This window comes from Styela clava, chromosome 4 (assembly GCF_964204865.1).
Source record: "Styela clava chromosome 4, kaStyClav1.hap1.2, whole genome shotgun sequence".
Classification (NCBI taxonomy): Eukaryota; Metazoa; Chordata; class Ascidiacea; order Stolidobranchia; family Styelidae; genus Styela; species Styela clava.
In genome coordinates, this window is record NC_135253.1 from 16,269,796 (window position 1) to 16,292,599 (window position 22,804).

The window sequence follows — 22,804 nt, forward strand, 5'->3', positions numbered from 1 at the left end:
ACATCTTTTGTCTTGCCGCGTCTCGTTTCAAGCGGCGATGGAAGACGTCATAGTTTGTTTTGAAACGTGGCGTCCGCAGGCTGTGCTATTGTAGCCCGTTTGTATATAGATGCGCTCGCGGAATATTTGTGGTGAAAAGCTGAATGTTGCTATCATTGGGAGTTTTGACAAGATTTATTGCCTAACGCTAAAACAGGATAATGGACTGGATGGATTTATTATCAAATGCATGCATTGTTTTCACCATTGCAGTATTTTCAACTGGAATGTGAGTACGGAATTGCGTTACTGAATTATGCGTTACCACCTACCGTACCGTACTCCAGTTTTACCTTATTTTTTTATGTTATTCAATAATTACCATGTATTAACCTGTTTCTAGAGCAGAAAAAAACATGATAAGTTGATAGATTCATCTCACTAACAATTAGAATAAACATAAAAACCTGGTCCCATTATCTGTAAGGTACATCAACGATGACCTTTTCTAAGTTTTACACATTTATAATCGGCTGTGGTATAGTAAATGTTATTTTATTTAGACCACAATGCCTTCAGATGGTGAAACAGGAAAGTACGAACAATGTTCCATTTCTTCCTTATCTAATGACAAATTTTAAGTAAGTTTGTGTTATAGTGTTAGTAGTGTACCAGATAATGATATTTTAATTCGTGAAATTGCATAAACTGTTCCATATTTATATACATGTTTTATAATTCTCAATGGAGAGTATAAAATCTGCCATCCAGGACGCGCAAACGAGCACCCGAAATCGAACAGTTATTTCTCTCGCTTTCTCGTCGAAACGATTCCAATAGGAGAGAGATCGATAACGTCAGTCAGTTCTTCATCGTCGACACCAATGCCATTTCGGGCGATTATGTAAATTTAGCAAGCTCTATGACGTGATTGTGATGTTGTAGTGACATACTTTTTGGATGGCGTAGTCAGATGGGGGTTAGGATTGACATATCAACAAATTGTTATGCTACGCCCACTAGAAGTACGTTAGGTACGAAACTACACGAGACCCCAAAACTGGTGGGGTTGGGTTTGAATTGAAGTTTCTAATTTTGACCATTCAAGCCAAAACTGTTAGGGGAACAAACGACTTGATGGAAACGACTTTTACAAAGCAGTAGTGATTGCTTGCCACTCTCTTATTAGAACTCTTTCTTCATTTAGTTACGAGCTTAGAACCTTGCATGGAGCAAAATTGTATTTGTAAATGATCCCATAAAAAAGTAGATATTGAGCTTGGCCAAGATGAAATAAGTTTGTCGAAAAATACACTTCAACCATATTCTAGATTCTTAGTTACGTATTATTCAGAGGCAGAGCAAATGACTAATGGTTCAATGTGTCGATCCAGTATTTGTGTATCAGATGTTATAAATTATGGTATATATTTTTATTTGGTATCAATTACTATTCAGCAATATAGCATGGATTCTGTATTCAACGTTGACTAAAGATTCTACACTTTTTATTGTGAATGCAATCGGATCCATTCTGCAGACAGTTAACATGGTGGTTTATTTTCGATATTCTACATCCAAGGTTAGCATGGCTTCTAAGCTTTTGTTGCTGCATTATTTTAGACTTGTCATTTATATTTTGAATCATTCCTATGCCATAGTCGATTTTACATTAAATGTTCAAAACAAATTTTTTTGCTGCCAGTGTTGACGTTTAATTATGAATTTTTTGGGTTTCAAAAAGCTCCGTTGTCATATTGGTTCACTTCTTCTATGGCCGCAGGGTATAACTATTATTATGTTCGTAACAGGTTAAAGAATTCCAGCAAACTGCAGTGGCAAGTCTCTGCATATCAATCTGCTGGATCTACATTTCAAGTAGCTCAGACAAAGCTATGGCGACCAATATAATGGGAATGCTGTGCACTATTATTACAGTATTGATGTTCTCCTCTCCACTTGCAGAAATGGTACTATTTCTTTTATATCGTGCAGTTGTGTTTGTGTACGACAGGGGTGTATATTTCCATATTGCACATTTTGAAATAAATTTTAGCTCCTAGTTTTTTAATATAGATTTCTAAGTATAGTGCAGAATCTTCATCTTTGCAAATGTATTTCAGAAAACTGTGGTGGAAAAAAAGTCAACTGATTCAATTTCGTTTCCATTGACTGTTACAACATTCTTTTGCACTATTTTATGGACTCTTTATGGATCAATGAAAAAAGACCCCTATATCATAGTAAGTAACCCCTTTTTTTGTTTTTTTCTAAAGGCTTTTAGAGCATATTACCTATTACCCTTGGGCTGACACTTGTTATTTCGCGTTCCTTCCAGATCAGTGCTCATTGACCTCTTTTAAAATTGTACATCTTTTCATCCTCACAATCTGGTGCACCCAGCCATCATACATTCTTATGTGATCAAAATCATAGTGTTTATATGAAATACCTTTTTATGCCGACATAATTCTTCATCATTTCTTCAATGATAATGTTGTTGATTTCACCAGCAGGTTAACCTCCCATTAGTCGAATAGTGTATCTGCATCTTTCAATTGAATTTCCTTTTTAATGAAGCAGAAAATCTTTGTTCGGAAAGGTTTGGAATGGAAATACAAACAGCATAAAATCAAAATTAATCTGCCCAAACCAGTTCCAGTTAGTAATGATGAATCAATGATATGAGAAGCAGGTGACAAAACCTTGGGAAATACACCAGACATACGCTGTGCATAACACATATGTTGGGCATCTAATTTTGTGAAAAGCTGCCAATCTGCGTTTGTTTGCCATTAGCAAGTTTTTGAAATTGCTGGATTTTTAAAGCAAAATAAACACTTCCGAATTTTTTTCCCTGTGATACTTCTATCACATCTAGTCTTTTGTTAAAAAAACAAGCGGCCCAAAAGAAATTTCAGACATCCCAGTTTTTGGTCGTCTTGACCCATTGGTTTGGAAATACTGGCCTACAACAACCAGTAAATTTTTGAATAGGCTAATGTTTTTGGTGCAAACACCCGGTTGATGAGCACTGCTCTAGATTGAGATAATTATTTGGTCATCATACAATTTTAGTTGCAGAAATTGTTAACCAAAGTGCAATTGATATTTAATGTTTGATTGCTAATATTCTTTTAATTTTCTTTTCAGATTCCTAATTTCCTCGGTTTGTTGACTAGCTTACCTAGGTTTTACTTATTTTCCAAATATAAAAAGAAGAGGATTGTTGGACTTCCTGCAGATGTTTACTGATAGTTATGTTCGCCTAAATTTACACAAGCATGTCTCTTATTTTATTGGTGCAATAGAATTTATATGTAGTTTTTTTTATATGTTTTACTTTATTATAAGTGCTGGTGCGAATTTGTATGCAGATAATATTTTTAAAATACTGCAGTGTACCTGGTAAATTTGCTTATGTGAGCTGCTGTAGACCGTTTCTTTTCCGTAGGACTGCAGTGTCAGAGTTTGGCATGTTTACGATGGAGCAGGAGTCTTATTTAACTCCCCAAAGTCTAAATGCTGATCATAGAGCTCAAAACAGAATCAAACTGTACATAGCGTTCTTAGCAGTCAGAGACGGCTTGCAGTTTGCTGGAGTTTTTATTTCCAGTGTTGACTTTATCTGCACTGAAGTCTGAGTCAAATTTTTTTACAATCCCCATATCAAAAAATTTGTTTTTCAATGCGGAGTCAGAGGCCACAGTCCTGCTTTATGATGGGATTGAACAAAAATTTAAGTAGAAAAGAAGTTATGCTGTTTATGTTCAACACCATTTCTATATGCGCTTTTTCACAGCAGTCATTTCTATCAAAACTGCTGTTTTTTTATTTTGCAGTAGAGCATTTTCAAATTTTTTTACTACATTCAAGTTTGTAAAATTATGACATATATATGGATGCAACTAAGTATATTGTAAATCCGTCCGTAGTTGTAATTATAGTTGAATAAATAAAACGAAGTAAAAGTGACAGGATTGGTATGTAGCTCAGGTAGATGCAGGTCTGCATGTTGTTTAAGTTTGTGGTATTCTGCGTGATTAAGTAGGAAAGAAGCTTCGACCAATAAGCTTTGGAACGTCTTAGGTATTAGAAGTGAAGGCTGGGAATGTCAAGAAAAACAACTTAATCGGGTAAAACTAACCTCAGTTTGACGTAATTAATTGAAATTTAGGCTCGTTACGTCACAATGATCTCAGAGCAATTTTCACGGATCGAGATGGTTTCATGATTGCTCTATTGCGCGTGTCGGCAACCTTTAGCAACGAAAGAGCCATTTGGCATCCTTCCCGTAAAACTCAAACCTACTCGGAGCAGCAACACCCCCTCTAATGCCAGTGGCTATTAAAAATCTCGGAAAACCACTTATGAAGCAGTATTCTATTTCTTTATAAGAAGAAGCCTATTGATGAACAGTTCAAAATGTTTGAAAGAGACAAAATAACCTCAGCCATAAGATTTACTATATTTGATACGGAAATCATCTCTTGGAATTCTATTATTAAAATCCTATAGGGCCCATATGGTTAAAATATAGCCAAAAAATAGCTTGGTTGCAAGTTTATCCAAAAGAATTTGAAAGGGGCGGCTGAGGATATAGCGATACTGATTCGAATTCACCGATGTTTACTTCAAAACTATGCGGATATCGCTAAGTCATCTGTATTCTAACCTCAATTTCTTTATGTTGGCCTGGAGCTAAATCGCACACAATTTGCATGCAAAAGTACGATAGACTGAATTAAATAGTCCTAGTTGTCCTAAAGAAAGATTTAAGTAAATCGTAAATTAGATTTTTATACATGTAAAAATTAAAGTTTACCTAGTATTTGACCCCGCGTTGGTGTTCTTGAATCATTCATTAAATGGGTCTTTAACATCAATTCAATGCGACACAAACTACCGTAAAATAGCGAACACACAATCATTCCGCTTTGAATGGGCTTATGTAACTAATCTTTTATCCTTTCATGATTGTGTATCTTGAGTTAATTCATTAAAAAATGTCAGACCTCCTGAAGTATGCGCACAAACTGAACTCAGGTTGTCTACCAGGTTAGGGTTCAGGTTTTGCGACATATTGGTGCGCATACTTCAGGAGCACCAAAATGTTTCTTCGCTATATTACTGCCCAAATTCAGCAAAAAGGCGTCTCTGACTGGATGACCCAGCACCCATTGGACGCACATCGAGGATTGATCGAGTCCTGCACTTTTTTATTGAACGAGGCTCGGGTAATTTTCTTATACTTTTCGGTGTAATTATAAAATTGCCAGGTCTTAGATTCAGAAAAATAGTATAAAAGTACTTAAAAGTAACTATAAAAACCTTGTCGAATGAAGGCGGCTCGACTGCTTTTTGATTAAAAACTTTTCCACCAAAGTTGCTACCGGCTAATGAACTCTCGCTAGTCTGTACCCAAACTTTTAACAAACACATTTATTTGAATATAATAACAAAATAAACATATATACTTGAAACAAAAAGTGAATACGAACAAAATGTAAAGCATGTTGTGGATGGATCGTTCGATGCGAAAAACACATTCAAATTGATATGATGATATATTTTGCAAAGTATTCCTAACACCACGGAAAAGTCGCCGACAAAACCAAAAAAAAATGAAAAATTTGCGGAGAGGAATGCTTGAGAATTGACTGGAGAGACTTGAGAATTGACTTAGCCGTCACGAGCATTTTTTTGTCCCACTTGCTGATAGGGATGGGCAATGTAGAATAATTTACTATTCTAGAATAGTTAAATCGAATCCTATTCTATTTGCATACTTATTCAAACAGTGGAAGTTTTCCACATCGCTAGATTTAGATGTTAAAAAATTGTAAATGTATTACTATAAATGTATTATTTATTTGGAAATATCCTTAACATTAGATTTTATTTGATACTGAACAGGCATTTCCCAGGACAATAAAATCCAAGAATATTACAATGTTTTTGCCTTCAATTGTTCCAAATGTATGTGATCTCTGAATACTGCTCTAAATTAATATGCTTAATTAAGACGCGCTTTACACACTTTATTAATAAGCGGTCAAATACAAAAATAGATTATATATTAATGTTGCGGAGTGTACTAAAGTGCCGAGTGTACTAAAACACACCCGCTGAGAATTTATTGGATTCAGGACCAGCGTATGGCCACTGCAACCTATGCGCCGTTGTAAAATATTAAATTTAACCACTATCAAATAAAATCAACTTTTTATTCTGTGCGAGCAAGACTTGCAAAACAAACTTCCGGTAAACGATTTCATAGTTAGTTATTAGGTAATAACATCTGAAGAGGAATTCATTTTCTATTATTATGTTAAATATCATTAATATTATCTACCCAGACTTGGCCATACTCATACTCAATACAAACTATCTTCGCCAGATGCGGCATCATTTTTTAAATTTATCGGCGACTAAAATACTACAGACACAGACCGAAAAATATGTAATCTTTTGAGATTGAAATGTGACAGATTGTCGTGTTTTGCGATATAACTTTGTATTTCGGAAAATGGTGTAATAAAATTATCCATAAATAATATTTAATTTAGATTAATCGCAAGTAATGTCATAACATTCAACGCCTGGCTTTTAATGCATCATTATTTTGGGAAAACTCTCAGGTCGCGAAGAATCATTTAATGTAAAATGAAACAAGGCATGTCTGTAAACAATTAAATATTGTTGCAATTAGATTATCGGAATATCGCCAGTAAATCGGCATAAATAAAAATTATAATTACACCCCAGCTAGATAGCAAAGCAGAAAAATAGTGCAATAACGAGTCTTCGCCGTGAGGTGTTCTTCGACGACTTCTTGTCCGGAATACGCCGATTGAGATTATAGTGTATGATGTTTACCGATTTTACGTTTGCCAGCAAACGCAAGTTTAATTAAACGAGAGCAATTTCCCAGCGAGAAAAAACGCTGGTCTTTAGTCGATAAATTAGAAACCCGAAATACAAAAATTGATGCACGAGAAAACGCGAAAATTGTGCAATAACGAGTCTTCGCCGTGAGGTGTACTCTACAACTTCTTTTCCAGAATACGCCGATTGAGATTACAATTACAGTTTTTAATGTTAACCGATTTTACGGGTTCTTTGCAAGCAGAGGCAAGTTTAAATAAACGAGAGAGATGTCCACCCGAGAAAAAACGCGCGTCTTTAATTGATAAATTAGAAACCCGAAATACAAAAATTGATGCATGGCGCCGAAAAGGCAGAAACCGAATCCTGTTCGATTCGAATTCTTCAGTTTCGGTGAAATGCGACCATAAAAAAATAAATAAAATGAACAAGCCAGACTAATAAAAAACGATCGTTGGGTGTTCATATAGTTTTCTTCCAAGTCGCACATCGCATCTTCAGAATCAAGAGCACTCAATTCGAATGGACCTGAAACAGATATCCACCGTATTTGCAAATAAGTGTACAGGTGCGACGTGGAACAGTACATCTCACAGAGTTCTCTCACTCACCCTCATTTCCACCAGAACCATTGTTTGTCGCACCCGCCGTGGTTCTGCCACTGATAACGGATTCAAGACCTTCACCCATATTGGTGCTTCTGTTCCCCCAAATACCAGAAATAGCATTTGTTAACCCACTAAAACCCATACCTGAATTTCCAGTCACAGCTCTACCAGTATTTGGGGCTATATTAGAAACGGTATGTGTGGGTTGATTTGTTGCAGACATGTTGGCGGGAACAATATGTGCAGATGATATAGGGATTGGCATCGCAGGATGCGCATTAACAACAGAACTAGTAGATGTTGTGGGATCGCCTACAGTATTTGAAACAGAATCATCACTTGACCCACCAACAGCCAAAGCAGGCCCTGGAACACCAATTGTAGCATGGGAAGACACTGCTGTACTAATGTTGGATGGATGGGAGATTGCACCAGTATTGCCACCCATATGTGTTAGAGTGGTCGAGGAACTGGTATTATTAACGTTAGAATCTAGTGCAATAGAAGTTGACGTATTTGCAGCAGCATTTGCACTCGATGTACCTGTATTTGACATATTCCCAGTTGTCCCCACTGAATTCGTACTGGTAGTCGCCATATGGCTTTCATTATTATCGGATGATGTATTAATGGGCGGGGCAGCGGTCGAACTAGGTGTTGTTAGATTACCTGCCATCACTCCACCAACAATATTGCTTACTGCATTAAGACCGTTTGCTCCTGCATTGGTATTACTCGCAGTGTTAGTTGCGGGAACCCCTAGCCACGATGAATTAACTGCATTATCCACATTGCCATCTTCAGACCCACCAGTAATCTCATGGTCTATGGCAGCATTGCCATCTCGTGGTCCAACGTTTGTTGTAACAAAACTTGCAGGATTAAATAAGTGATCTTCAGCAGGTGGATCAACCAGATGATCTTCAGCATTTGTATCATCATTCCTCAATACACCGGTTGTTGTAGCCCCTGTTCCTCCATCATCATCATTGTCTGTCATACCAAAGCCAGGTCTCCGAAACATAGCAAACTCTGTATGTTAAAAGATCTTATGTAAAGTTTTCGGCGCTCCAGAAGTGCGTGTACCAATATGGAGGTGACTAATTTTGTTCGGCTACTTTACATTTACATTTACATTACAGTTGTGTAAAAGAACTGAAACCTATGGGCAAGCAGGGTACATTCACTTGCTAACACAGACAGTCTCTGAACTCGTAATATACCGGTAATCAAAATTAGAAAAATCGGAATAAAATTATGCCTCACCCTAACCTGGCACACACACTACTGGAGTACCGAGTTTTCTACTTATATCAGTAAAATACAAACAAAATATATCGTTGTATAGACTGATTCGCGCCAGGGCTGCAAACAATGCTAAAAGAAGCAAGATACATCTTTAGTACGGGGACAAGTTGAAGCACAAAATTTGGTGAAATATATGCAGAAATTGATACAGATTCAAAACATGTTTACATCAACTTAAAAATTCAAGCCGGGAAAGATCGAGTAATCACAATCACAAGCGATCAGAAAAGCGTCTTTCTAGTGGGTAATAATATAGGCAAATACAATTATGCATCTTCTATCTATAGCAAGTCAATCAGAAGTGGAGAACACTTTTGTTACAAAAGTTACCATAATTTGTGTAAATCAAACTAACTCAAGTAACATCAAGTAGAGCACGAAACAAGTTCCACAAGTCATTTTATTATGTATTCAAAATGACAGTTTTAAACAAACTATTATTACCTGGACTGGAAAATACATCATCGGCCAAATCCTCTGCTCCTGAACTGCTATCACCAAGAAGACTTTCAACTTCAGAATGAAGTGAGACTTCTGCTTCAGCCCAATTATACAAGATGAAGTCGACAAACTTTGATTTAGACACTGAAATAATAGAATAGACACATATTAACTGCGATGCATTAAGGAAGGGCATAACCATAACCACCCTAAATAACTTTAACACTCTCACACCCAATTGACGTCCTACCACTAGTGAGACCAGCGAAATATACTCCACATGCCAGTGATGCAGATTTTAGAAGAATTAATATTGGTGAATAATGTAATTCATCAGCGTTTGATTTGATTTATCAATATCCCTCTATAGTCTTCGGAATATCAGGAAATTCATTCTCCCAAATCCTTCTCATAACCAACTGTGCAATTTGAATTTAAAAGTGTTCAACACATTTGCTTCTAAAAAGGTTCAGAATATTGGAAGGTTCACAAGCTTCTTAAATCAGCATATCATACTCAATTTACAAAGCAGTCCAAAAGAAGATGAACATGGGGTTTAGAACATAAGTCGGCAGCATAGTCAGGTCCAACATGCTATCCTCTTGACTAGCTAGACCAGACCATTCTGCTCACCACCGCTGAAGTCGCGCATCCTGCACAGAAGTTCTAATTCAGGATGTGTTTTTACTTTACACTTTTCCTCCAACCAGTAATAAACAACCATACAGTGAGCAGTATGGTGTCCCTCATTTGAAGTGATGATCCCAACCAAACATAGCCTTGTAGGCACATTCATATCAGATTCTTTGAATTAGGAAAAAACGAGTTGGTCATTTTCTAACTATCAGCTGTTGTGCACCATTCAAGTCGCAGTCGGGGGCAAAACATATTGTTTTGATTGGACAATCAAGATTAGATATCCAACCGTGCTTGATAGAACATCGACTTAGAAGCCAGATTTAATATATATAAGAATTCTACTGTTTGTATTAAAAAGGAGAGATAAGACAGTATATATCCGTAATATACTGTAGAACTGTAACAATCAAGATGTCAATACTATATCAATCGTGTGCTGGTGAAGTCTAATTTTTTTCTGTTTGTTGTTGGGGGAGTGAGGATCTGGTAACCGCAGCAAGTGCGTGCGATATACATCGATCGCTCCCATATGCCCCTGTATAATAAAACGCGTAAACATATAGCCTGCTCAATTGAATTTTCTTGGGTGAAGTTGTAAACTTTGAAAAGCAGAGTTATATATGAACAATTGGTGTCACTGCATTTGGAGGGATAAGAAGGATTTCAATCAAGCATATCAATTTAATTATTTTGGGATATCTTGATTGGCTGAAGTCACGAATAGAATGTGGAGAGCTGAATGTGACCTTGAGAAAGAAGGATAATTCCGAATTCTATGAGTACTTGGACGGGCAAGCAACACCCAATGATGGCACACGCACACCTGAGTGCAATTGTGGCTGCCAAGGACAAGGTTGTCCTATCACATATATCCCCTTCAAACTAGAAAAGGATAGTTCTTGGGTTCCCTGTGTTGACCTGATTAAAAAGAGTAGAGAATACTTGCAAGGAACGTCAACAACTCCTAGAGTCATATAGATCAAATCTTGAGAAACTAGGAATAAATGTGGACAAAAGAATCAAAAATGACGATGCAGTCACCTCCAAGAAAGTGAGAAATATGAAAAAGAGACGACAAGACAAGGGATATTAATACTATCAGTAATTCAATAACATAAATTGATTTTAGTGCTATGATTTTGTTTCTATTCATAATAAATTCTTCAATTTGTGATATTATTCTATTTACATCAGTGGTCGGCAACCACCGGGCCGCGGCCCATTGCCGGTCCGCGGCCCATTGCCGGTCCGCGGAAAGATGAGAGTGAATGAAACATGAGTTACAGCAAAGAAATATGTCCAGTTTGCGTCTTTTGCCACAATAAACTGCAATGAAGCATTAGGAACTCCTTCGAACAATGCGGTTGTCTTGTAGACGACGAGATTGTGTTATATAGAGCAGTTGATTCAAATATAATGAGTTGAAAAGATTCTTTGCGAAATATACCTTGACAGTTTTTTGGTCTATTCCAGTGGTTCTTAAACTGGGGGGCGCGCCCTCCCAGGGGGCGCGAGATGCTCACAGGGGGGCGCGAGAGGTCACAAGATGAAATCGGAAATTTACATGTAACGGCTCCTGCAACGGTCTCCGCGTTTGTTAAAAATACCGGCTTTTTCGTGTTATAATAAATTTTTCTGTCTTGAAATAACTACAATAATTTAAAATGTCTCTCTATTTTAATTCATTTGTGTTCAAGGTAACTCGCGATTGCGGCGACTCACGACAAAATAAACTCATTACCTATCTAAAATACCACGCCAATCCGCGGACATAATAAAATGTGATCAACTGCCCGATTATATTTAGTTTTTATATATATTGCACTCATGCGAATTCGTTGTCGTTATTGGAAAGATCTGGTATAATATCCCAGAAAGTATATTTAATTTAGTACGATTAAAATACATGTAAAGTATATTGGTAGATGGAAAATATAATACGAAATCCCCGTGGTACCGCTTCTGAGTCAGTCCTCGAGATTACGCCAGTCGTTAAAAGAGCCGGCTTTTTCAACGGATATGTAATGGTTTTTCGGTTGAAATATTCAATCCATGATTGATATACTTATTTAAAATGGTTGCTTTATTCATTTAATTGTGATAAATCAAATCTGCGAATGCGTCGATAAAATGAAAGTACTCCAAAATAACACGGTAATCCGCAACCATGAAAATGTCGATTACATTTTGTTTTGATTTGTATTCTTGCCAATTTCACCAATATGAGCTGTCCCTGCAACTCTTACTCCGCTCTACCGCAATGCCGCCACTCGAATAATTTCAAGATATCATCGTTACAGATATTCCTAAGTCTGCGATCCCACGGAGTAAAATTTATATAAAGTCTGTAGTTTTAGAACACTACTGGTGTGCCGCACGCACAAGGAATTTATGAGATTTTCAATGTCTAAGAAAGTGTTTTTATTCTGTCGCTGTCCACCCCAAAACAACATTTTTAGTATTTTATAATGCCACTTTTACAATAAAGAAATTTTTAGTTACGGATTCGTTTTCCTCAGAGATGCCATGGTTCCATTCGAGAACAAAAAAAGTAATTGTAATCGTCTTCGCGGCACAAGAGTATGTCGAGGGAAAATTTCGGATTTAGGAAGAATAAACACCGAAATCAAGATTTTTAGGGCTTAAATAACACGCCACGCTGAAGTAAACAATGGAGATTTAAACAAAATGCAATCGCAAACGCCTTAGCGACAACAAATGATTGAAATTTTACGTGTCTTATGTAAACGTTTAAGCAGAAAATACATTAAAGCATAGGTTTATTGCTTGTTTAGTTTTACTTAATAATTAGTTTGACTTTGCCAAGTATTGCAAACTGGGCGGAAAAACGAGAATGTATGATGACCAACCACTATTTGGCTTTATACATACGACAGTGAATGGCGAAGATGTACTCCGAAGCGTTTTATGCCTAAGCAATCTGAGCAATGACGCTATGAGACCTACACTCAGTTATAGCGCCATCTTAATATATAACAACTTGTCCATCACAAAAGCATTTTTTCAAAGCAAAAAAAAAAGGGGGGGGGGGGGGGGCGAAGTTAGTAAAATTTTTCAAAGGGGGGCGCGGCTCAAAAAGTTTGAGAACCACTGGTCTATTCTATAACGGTGGTTCTCAACCGGGGGCCACGAAGCAGTCAAGGGGGGCCCCGACACAAGGCTGTAGTGGTAACACCCTTCAGCTTCAAGGCTACTGATAATTGATTATAAAACGACTTCGTTTGCATACTTTCCTTTTAAAATAATTCCCCATTCAGGCGTTCACCCAAGTTTTATTACCAGAATAGATTATTTGCGATCACAGGGTGTATTCACTTTCTTGTGCGTGAATTGTTTGATCATAATGGAATTTAGAATCTACAAATCAAAATAGTTTGCCAATAGGCCTTATACCTGCAGACGAACAGTTTCACTCGACAGGGAGATAACCTTCGCTATCGTATTATAGACGCAAAAACCCATTTATAAATTTCTAAAGCCAAAAATACGAAAATGTGAACGACAGTTACTTTGGCTTTACCGAAGTAAATATAGATGACAGAGAATGTGATCAATGCCTTTATGCGTTATGCGCTCATCTAAACTCCAAAACCACCATGACTAGAATCATCCCCAGGTGAACGACGTTAACATTCTTTGATGCCAAGCGTCTTAGATTTGACGAGAAAGCAAAATTGGCGGGATTCTGGCAAAGTTCGAGATTCTGTCAAAGGAAAACCCTAGCAGTCCCAATCGCAAGCTTCCCTTAAAAAGCTTATACTGCCTTGTCTGTGGTTTGCTTTTTTATTCCATAATAGGTCGTAAAAACATTATACAAGTCTATACATTTATTTTTGGAATGGCGAGCAGGGGGGCCACGAGTGTGGAAAGGGGGCCACGAGCCATAAAAGTTTGGGAACCACTGGTCTATAATCTTATATGAATACCCAGACGTTTGTGGCGCTGTTACTTTTTTTCCTTATGTGAGGTCGGGTTTTCAATACTGACAACTACAAAAAAGAAATACCGAAGTATGCTGAACGTAAGAAACACGTAACGTATATCACTGTCGACCATGTCACCAAGTTGGGAACAATCAATGGCCAGCAAACGAATGCAGATTTCGCAATAAATAGCATCACCTTTGTTTTGAATATATTGTCAACACAAAGGTGGTCCGCCAAAATTTTTACCGTTCCGTCACTTAAAAAAGGTTGCCGACTACTGATTTACATCACATATTCATGCTGCATATTATATGCAACACCATGGGCTGGTCAACTTAATTTTCAGACTTTCAATACCGTTCCTCTTTTTTGTTAAAAGAAAACACATTAGAAATAAGTCCTCTTCAATATGATAAAAATACCTGATTTTTGAAATTTTCTCTCGGATAATTTTGACATAACCTACCACAATAAAAAAACACGATAAAAGTAGTTTGAAATAATCATCTCAAGCAATACCTAAATCACTTACCGGCTGCTTTCAAAGAATGAATAATAAGATCAATGGCAGTAAATGTATAAGCCAGTCCAAATAATATCCAGAACAAGACCATGATACGATACAAAGCAATATATTGTACTTCGGGATTTGTGCCTGAAAGAATGGTTGCCATATTATTTTTTGATTGCTGGTTGTTTACGATACAAGTCAAGTCGGAAAATCAAATAAAACTGTTTTTTTTTATCGAAGTATTTGGGTTTGATTCAATATAGATAGTAATAGTGTCTAATGTCTATGCTTACTCATCTTGCTAGATAGAGATGGTCAAGGCTAACGAAACTCAAAATTACTGATATATTGGAAAGCTTTTTGAGAACCCCTTTTTTTGCTGATTCGCCATGTTTGTGAAAGACAAAGATTTGAACCAAGCTGAATAGTGACATTTCAGACTATTCGAGAGCTCAGGTCTATTGAAGAGCACAGAAATAACCCAATTTTATGATTTGGGCATATAAAAAGTATGCAGGTGCTTGCGAAAGAAGGACCAAGCCCCAGTAAACAAACTTTATCAGCTGTCCATCAGTTGACTATAAAAATGAATAACAATAATTTGCTATTTGGGAGGGTATTAAATTCATGGTAAAAACGCTGCTTGCAATGAAATTATTAGTTTTGGATAATACTGCATACAACTTTCTATACCAAGAGTGCTGCGATGAAACATTTTAAAATTTCTAATACTGATCCAGATTCAGTCCTGGAAATCAAAGTATCTATTTCTATTGATTCCATTACATTTGAACCCACGTACAATTGAACCCATGACAATTGCACCTGTATGCCATTGCACCTATGGAATTTTTTTTGTTTCACGGATAGTTAAACCCATACTAACCCTAACCCATGGGTTTTAGCACCCGCATATAGATTGAATCCGTGGATATACGCATGGGTTCAAATGTACATGGGTTCAAATGTACGGTCACCATTTCTATTTTATATATACCTGCAACAAAATCTCCGAATCCAACAGTGGTCAGAGTAATGAAACAATAATAAACACTTTCTCTGTAACTCCATCCCTCAACAAATGTAAAAATTGCTGCAGGAATGAGTTGGAAAAATATAAAACTTCCTCCAACGATGAGAACAAATACAAAAAATGCATTTACAATTTGTACTTCCTAGATGGTGATAAATATATATTAAGAAATATGATTAATAAATATGAATATTAATAAATATCATTATGATTATTAATAGATATAACTGTTATGTTTATGGCTTACGCTACCTATTAATGACTTTGAATTGACATATCATATGCAGTTTCAGTATATTGTATCAAGTGGAACAATTTTAAACAATATATAAAAAAATGGGGTTTGGGTTTCCCATACTTTTTGGGTCACGGTTAGGGCTGGGCAAAATATTCGAATAACGAATATCGAATCGAATATCAAAATATTCGAATGGCATTTTACTATTCGAATACCCGGTACCACGTGACCTGCGCCGCTTTGCTTCAACACGGAATTCGGAATCGTGAATTGCGCGAGAAATCACAAACGGCGCTCGCTAACATACAAAAGCGACAAATTTTCTTTGCGTTATGATGTTATTTGTTTTCTTTTCACGCCTAACGTATCGTTTCATTTCCTTATTTTGCAAAATAGGTCCTCACCGTTGCTTTAATTTATGAACGTTCTGTAAACTATAAACGTATGACGATGTATTTAAAAAATCGGAAATTCTCATTGCCGTCTGTAACAGTCACCGCGATTACGCGCTCGTTAAAGAGACGTTTTTTCAGCGTATAATGATTTTTCTGTTGCGTAAAATGATCAATCCATGACAACTACGGGATTCCAAAATGTCTTCATATATTAATTTAATTATGTCAAACGTAACTCGCGGTTGCTTCTTCTTAAGTCAAAATTAAAACACCACTTCTCTGAAATGCCACGGCGATCTGTGGACATAAAAGTATGAGATAAACTGCCGGGTGTATTTAATTTTAATACGTATTTTTGGAATCTTGCGAACTCGTTATCGCCGTTAGAAAAATCTCAATAACTGAAATAAAATCCCGTAGAGTACAATTTCAATTCGTACAATGAAAATACATATAAAGTATATCGTTTAATCAATAATACATATTCATCGCCGCGATTAGGCCACTTGATAAAAGAGCCGACTTTTGCAATGAATATTGAGTTTTCTGTTGTGCAAAGTAATCAATTTGTGACCGATAAGGGCATATTTAAAATGTCTTGCTTTATTATTGTCTTCAATTTAACCAGCGGTTGAGTCGACAAAATAAAATCTTCACAATTTTAAAATACGACGGCAATCTGCGGACATAAAGTGTGGTAAAGTGCTCGAATATATAAAGCTTTGATTTCCTTATTTTCAGGACTTCTAACATCAAAAATTCCATAAATTTGCTGTAATATCTCAGGTTAAAATTTATTTTAGCACAATAAAAATTGATTGAATATACATTAGATTGATTATCTTATATATATCATCACAACCCGGGGAAAGTTGTCCGTTTCAAACCTTGTATAATGTTGAAAAGAAAATTTTCGACGGCAATTTAAAGTAATGGATAATATGGCCAATCCCACCCACATTTAACAGTGCTTCGATTTTAGTGATGATATGTTTCCTAAACGCCGGCCAAACATAATGTGTGCGAGAGGCACACGAAATTTTGCGATTTTCAATGTCAAAAAGGGGGTTTTAAACTGTCGCAGGCCTCAATAAAACCCATATTTAAAGTTTTATTTTCAGTATTTTATATTGCCGCTTTTCAATCAAAAAATTTGCGTTGTCCTCAGAAACTCGCCGCCGATGAACGTATATTAATTAAACTATCGCAATTCCGTGTGTGTACATAAATAAAATAATTATCATCGTTAACGTCGCACAACATTGTGGAAAATTTTTAATTTAGAGAATATAAAACCAACATAAAGTTGTTTACGGCCTAAATACCACGTCACGCTGATAATAACAATCGGCGATTATAGCAAAATGCTATTGCACGCGTTATTGGCGACTTTTAGTTTTAAAAAAATTTCAACGGCAACGCACGGGTATACCTAATATATAAAACTTCGATGTCCACCGACCCGCAAGAATTAATACTTTCAAAAAAATGAATCGGGCGGGAATACAGATTACGAACTTTAGGATCGCGGCGACAAAAACAATTAGCGATTTTGATGAATTTAACCAGTAAATAAAAAACGCTTTGTTGTGGATTTTTCAAAGTTTCTTCTAATTTTCGAAGGGAGTATCGACCTCCGACGGACCCCCATTGTATTTAAAAAAAAATTTCGTTATTCGACTATTCGGTATTCGTGAAAAATATTCGAACTATTCGATTCGAAAAAAATATTCGATTTTGCCCACCCCTAGTCACGGTCTCACGGACCCCTGTTTATGAATCTTACGGACCCCCATCCTTACAATACAATTGACATTAATGTGATGGATGAGGTTGCTTTTCACTGCACAATTTATCAATTGTGTTGTGACAAGCAAACTAATAGGTCTGACTCTATCATGTAGAGTCGTTGCAAGAGCCAATAAAATTTCAATTGCCTTTTCTGACAGCAATGGATATTCTTCCGCAACTCTCAACAAAATATTGAGATGGCTTTTTGATTGAAATCAATCATTAAAGTTCAATCAGACTCTTTTCATATCGTTGCGGACCCCCTGTGCAGTCATCAGTTTGGGACGCTAGTTTGGGAAACCGGTTTATATCAGGATGAGATTTCAATATTTATCATAAAGGAGTGGACAGATATCAGATCAACTAACTTTGCAATCATTTAATCTAACAAGAGAGCTATGCTCAAATATATGGACACGTAGCGCCACCCAATGGCAATAATTTTGATGACGTCATAGCGAAAAAAAAAGTAACAGCCTTCTGGAGAAAAATTTTATCTTTAACCACTGGAAATTTCAAAGCAATTGGTCCAGTATTCGAAGAGAAAAGCGATTTTTTAAAAATGGAGACGGAGACAAATAACAATAACAACAAAATTTTGAAACGATCGTTATGTCCACTTCGTGTCCAAAAAGAACTTTTTAAATGACTTGTAAAAAAATCTATGTGTCTACCTCTTCTGGAGCATTTTGTGGTGGTTGAAACTTTTTCAGAACTTCCTCAGCCAGAACAGACATGTATTCTCCTATTCCAGTAAACATGATTGCAAACAAAGGAATTCCAATTAAAGCATAAAATATGCAAAATATCTGACTGTACCATTGTGTTGGGGCAAGGTTTCCATAACCTGAAAATATAGAATTACCGTAATGATTAAAACTTTCATTGTCCGTATGAGATTTGTAGATTTGCATTAAAAGTTAAATATTTTAAGCACAAATCAAAATTACCTTCCTGGTTGGGAAATGCTGGTTTAAAAAATGTTTAACAAAGTGTTTGAGAATCTGACAATGTTGGTATAACAGAATAAAATAATATCGACATTTTCAAGATTTATAATTCATAGGTTGTGAGAGCAGAGTTCAGATATTTTTGAGAAAAATAGTATAAATTAGCAAATCATACCAATGGTTGTGATGATGGTTCCTGTGAAGAACAATGAACTTTGAAAATCCCAATTTGCTGGACATTTGACATTACCCTGCAGACTAATACCATGACCAGAAAATATGGTGACATTCTAGGAAATACAATAATAATAAACGTGAGAATGAAATTTTTTTATTTGATAGGTGGCACAGCCACAAAGAGTTGCACGGAATGTTCCCAGCTCTTTCATCAGGGCAGCTACAGATGTAGCGTTACCAATAACAGAACTGGCCCAGTGGCAGGGTTGAAGGACATAGTTGAAGACCAGCCTGGTATTTTATTATCTGATTTTTTTTTTTAATTACAAAATATATAAATAAAACAGGATTTTCTTTGAAATATTTCGAATTACCTACCAGCAAAGCTTATCACTTATGTATAAACAAGCTGAACAAAACAAATGAATTATAATCGGTGGACTAAGTACCAATTATTTATTACTTGAGAGCCCTCTGGAGGTTCACACCTAAAAAGCCTGCATACTATGTAATATTACCCTGAATTTGCATATTTTACGGTCGAAATATCTGAGTTTTCAAAAAAATATCCTTCCCGATGGCAGGAATTTAGAATCAGGCATTACTTAATCAAAAGCCTCTAAAAGCACAAAAACACTATTATTCCTGAGTTGACGATTATGGCAATATTACCCAAAAACTTTTTTTGTCATGTATATTTAGCCCAAACATAAACCATATATGAATTGAAAAATTTTGAAAGGCAGTATGCTCACCAATAATAATAATCGCAACATATCAGGTAAAGCAAAATTCTTCTCTGAAAAGCACTACTATGAACATTCATACCGATAACAACAATAAAGATATACTCTCTATAAAAGAGCTGATATTAAGAATGAATTTTGTAGTTTTAGAGTCAAATTAACATCTAACCTTAATAAACTTGTTTAAAGTTTCTTCTGTAAAACCTTCATTATTACGTGTTTGATTCAACCATTTTTCTTTAAATTGTTTTGCATCCTTGCATCGTTGTTTTTCCACTGGTCTTTCCATAGCCATGAATACCGCAGCACCAATAATCATATACACAAAATAGAATACAATTAATAAAATCAAAACGCGTATTCTCATCAACATTCTGAATTGGGTTATCCTACCACATTTGACATGAAAATTAACTCCGTAAGTACACTACATTTCCCGATCGCAACTGCCCATGCATATTGTCTATACTTCCATATGCTGCACTGACTAATTGTTTCGATAACACAATGATAGGAAGCTCCGCTTCTGGTACATAATTAATTTGTCTAGAAATGCTATTGTCAGTGACGTAAGAATTTTTGTGCATTGCGCAACATTCCAACTTTTACAGTGGTTTTATGAATTAGTATAATGCATAATATGAATTGATAAGCCAACTACATTTTTCTTTCCTCCATTTCCACTTATCCTTTAATTAAATGCACATCACTACAAAATGATCACAATCATAATAATTGTCCAATAAAGTACTGTACTTTCTCCTTAAGTGATTTTCCAGAAAACCACGTCACAATGATGGAACTGTACCTTATCTCATTATAAGAAAACAACTTGCAATTTATAAGTCGTAAAATTCAAGCAGAATGATATATTACTTAAACGCAAGATTATATTTGTGATAATTAATACAAAAAATTAAATCATTATTAAATAGGTATTTAGGCACACTACATTTAAGAACATTTTCATCAACAAGAAATTATCTATTGTAAATCATATCTTGAAGAAAGGGACTCGATATGACAAAAAATAGCATGAAAATCATTATTTCTGACAAGTCAACTTTTTAAATTGGATCAACTCGAAAATTAAGGAAATATGACTCGGGGGATTCACAGACTTCTACACAAACTGGTAACCAGGATCTTCATTTTTTTTCAGTAAATATAATTATTTTTAAGTGAAACTGGTGAAAACGTTTGCTCGGTATCAGTATAACAAAGTCAATAAGATGCAACAAGATTACATATTATATGCTTTTCCTGTAAGAAAATGAAAAGGAAAGATCATCGCAATTGTGGATTCAACTGCTTTAAAGTATCGATTACAATATCTCGTAATGATTGTGGAGTACATTGTTCTTCAATCCAACTAAATACACAATGGGACAGTTCTTGAAAACTAGCCACGGATATTGATGAATTAAATGAAACAAAAAGAGTATCCATGATTCTTTGAAATACTTCAAATTTTACTTGATCTGACAATTGGTGATTGGAGTTTGCTGGGTTTGATTGATGAGCTTTGACTATTTGCTCATAATTTGATTTCATAATCGATAAAGATTGTTCTTTTTTACGAAGTTTTTCCAAATCTTCTGTCTGTTTCTTTCTCTCTTTTTCCAGATATTCTATGTAATCAATTGATCTTTGAAGCATAACAGCCTTGCTGACTTTTTGTGATCCTACGGTTTCTGAGTGAAGTTTGGGGACGAGCGTTTGAAGCTCGTCATATCCTTTCTTTATGTTGTCTCTCCTACGTTTCTCAGCGAGTGTGTGAGCTTCTCTTCTTTTTTGCCTGTATGCGAAAAAATAACTACATGATCGAGGAAGTTCCGCTTTGCAATAAATAGTCGAATAGTCATATTTTTCTTTCCCAAATCGATGAAGTTTACATAAAGTACAAAAACTTTTTCTGCTACGTTACATGCATTGTTGAGTAAATGGAGTGAGTATATGGAAAATTGACTCTGACAATAATTCAACTCTGATTCTGGTTTGCAAAAAATTCCCATTCCGATCCCAGAAATAAATTTTTGGTGTAAACCAGCATCTTTTATTAATAGACTGTCAGTAAAATAAAATGAAGAAATTTAGACTTATTTTATCACCATTGAAATTTTGCAATTCCGACTCTGAATCTGGGGAATTCAGAATTTTGACACCTGCTCTAGAGAAAATATGGGGAGCTCTCGACTCCGCTGCCCTGGTTACATGTATATAGTTATCATAAGCTATTGTATCACCACATTTGTGGCAGTATGATCATGTATAAACAAACTATAAAATGTTCATTACCGTGTAATGTTACATTATAAACAAACTAAATTATAAATATAAATACAAAAGTTTACTATTCGAAGATGTAACTATAAGTAACATAGCAATTTACCTGAACTTGAGCGGGCGTTCAGAGCTGTCATCATCTTCATCATCTGTGTTATGAACTGACGAAGCAGCACTTGATGGATTAGAAAAATGCAGACTTGAACTATGGTTCGGAGATGCCAAATCTATTTCCAACTTGGCACCATCAGAATCGCTAATCTGATCATAGCTTGAATCCATGAAACTTGATGAAGCAGACGAAAATCCAGAAGAATTCATGACTCATTTAAAATATCTATCACTACAGTATAAAAATTGTCTGTAGTCTGTTGCTGTATTCAGGTATTGGAAACGTAACACAATAATCTGATAATAGAATAATAAAAAAGGTTGCCGACCAACATATTTTGCATAATACCGTGTTTCCCCGAAAATACATAAATAAGACCTAGCCTGAAAATAGGATCTAGGCTAAATTTTAAAAATAATTTTAATATAAAAACCTAAAATAAGACCAAGTCGATAGCGCGAATTTTTTCTTAAATAAAAATGTGTTAGTTATAAGAAAATGAATATCATTTTCATATTTTTCATATTTGAAAATCTCGTAATTCTCTACTTTGTAATTTTGTTTTCGAGGAATAAAAATAAAAAACCATCCCCCAAAATAAGCCGTTATGTTTCGTAAGAAAATTGAAATAAGACATGGTAGCAAACCGCCTTACAATATGGCACACTTACAGACTTAGTTGATGAGTATGGTACCAAGAAGCACTAAATTTAGATCAAGGTTTCTACTAACAACGGGAAAATTCCCCAATACAG

The 22,804-nt window shown here is 35.7% G+C and overlaps 3 protein-coding genes across 3 annotated transcripts; 1 reads left to right on the plus strand and 2 right to left on the minus strand.

Annotated features, from left to right (window-relative positions):
- Window positions 1-14: 14 nt before the first annotated feature.
- On the plus strand, window positions 15-3,950 carry LOC120326082 (sugar transporter SWEET1-like). The gene is made up of 6 exons (XM_078112094.1): window positions 15-268; window positions 543-620; window positions 1,438-1,561; window positions 1,791-1,949; window positions 2,103-2,222; window positions 3,133-3,950. Exons 1-6 carry the CDS (start codon window positions 201-203, stop codon window positions 3,232-3,234), a joined length of 651 nt encoding a protein of 216 aa, XP_077968220.1. The 5' UTR covers window positions 15-200; the 3' UTR covers window positions 3,235-3,950.
- A 1,469-nt stretch (window positions 3,951-5,419) lies between these two features.
- On the minus strand, window positions 5,420-20,347 carry LOC120326434 (uncharacterized). The gene is made up of 7 exons (XM_039392725.2): window positions 19,821-20,347; window positions 18,904-19,018; window positions 18,453-18,625; window positions 15,319-15,496; window positions 14,343-14,465; window positions 9,228-9,368; window positions 5,420-8,507 (listed from the first exon to the last, which is right to left on the minus strand). The coding sequence occupies exons 1-7, from the start codon at window positions 20,022-20,024 to the stop codon at window positions 7,471-7,473; spliced, it is 1,971 nt and encodes a 656-aa protein (XP_039248659.2). The 5' UTR covers window positions 20,025-20,347; the 3' UTR covers window positions 5,420-7,470.
- Window positions 20,348-20,602: 255 nt separating this feature from the next.
- Window positions 20,603-22,603, minus strand: LOC120326435 (max-like protein X). Its single transcript, XM_039392726.2, has 2 exons — window positions 22,044-22,603; window positions 20,603-21,449 (listed from the first exon to the last, which is right to left on the minus strand). Exons 1-2 carry the CDS (start codon window positions 22,256-22,258, stop codon window positions 20,939-20,941), a joined length of 726 nt encoding a protein of 241 aa, XP_039248660.1. The 5' UTR covers window positions 22,259-22,603; the 3' UTR covers window positions 20,603-20,938.
- Between the last annotated feature and the right edge of the window lie 201 nt (window positions 22,604-22,804).

Coding starts and splice junctions, on each gene's coding strand:
- LOC120326082 (XM_078112094.1), top strand. CDS start 201: ATGGACTGGATGGATTTATTATCAAATGCATGCATTGTTTTCACCATT. Junction 621..1,437: donor TATCTAATGACAAATTTTAA/GTAAGTTTGTGT, acceptor ATTACTATTCAG/CAATATAGCATGGATTCTGT. Junction 1,950..2,102: donor CCTCTCCACTTGCAGAAATG/GTACTATTTCTT, acceptor AATGTATTTCAG/AAAACTGTGGTGGAAAAAAA.
- LOC120326435 (XM_039392726.2), bottom strand. CDS start 22,258: ATGAATTCTTCTGGATTTTCGTCTGCTTCATCAAGTTTCATGGATTCA. Junction 21,450..22,043: donor GAACGCCCGCTCAAGTTCAG/GTAAATTGCTAT, acceptor TTTCGCATACAG/GCAAAAAAGAAGAGAAGCTC.
- LOC120326434 (XM_039392725.2), bottom strand. CDS start 20,024: ATGTTGATGAGAATACGCGTTTTGATTTTATTAATTGTATTCTATTTT. Junction 19,019..19,820: donor CTTTAAACAAGTTTATTAAG/GTTAGATGTTAA, acceptor TGTATTTCCTAG/AATGTCACCATATTTTCTGG. Junction 18,626..18,903: donor AACCATCATCACAACCATTG/GTATGATTTGCT, acceptor CTATATTTTCAG/GTTATGGAAACCTTGCCCCA.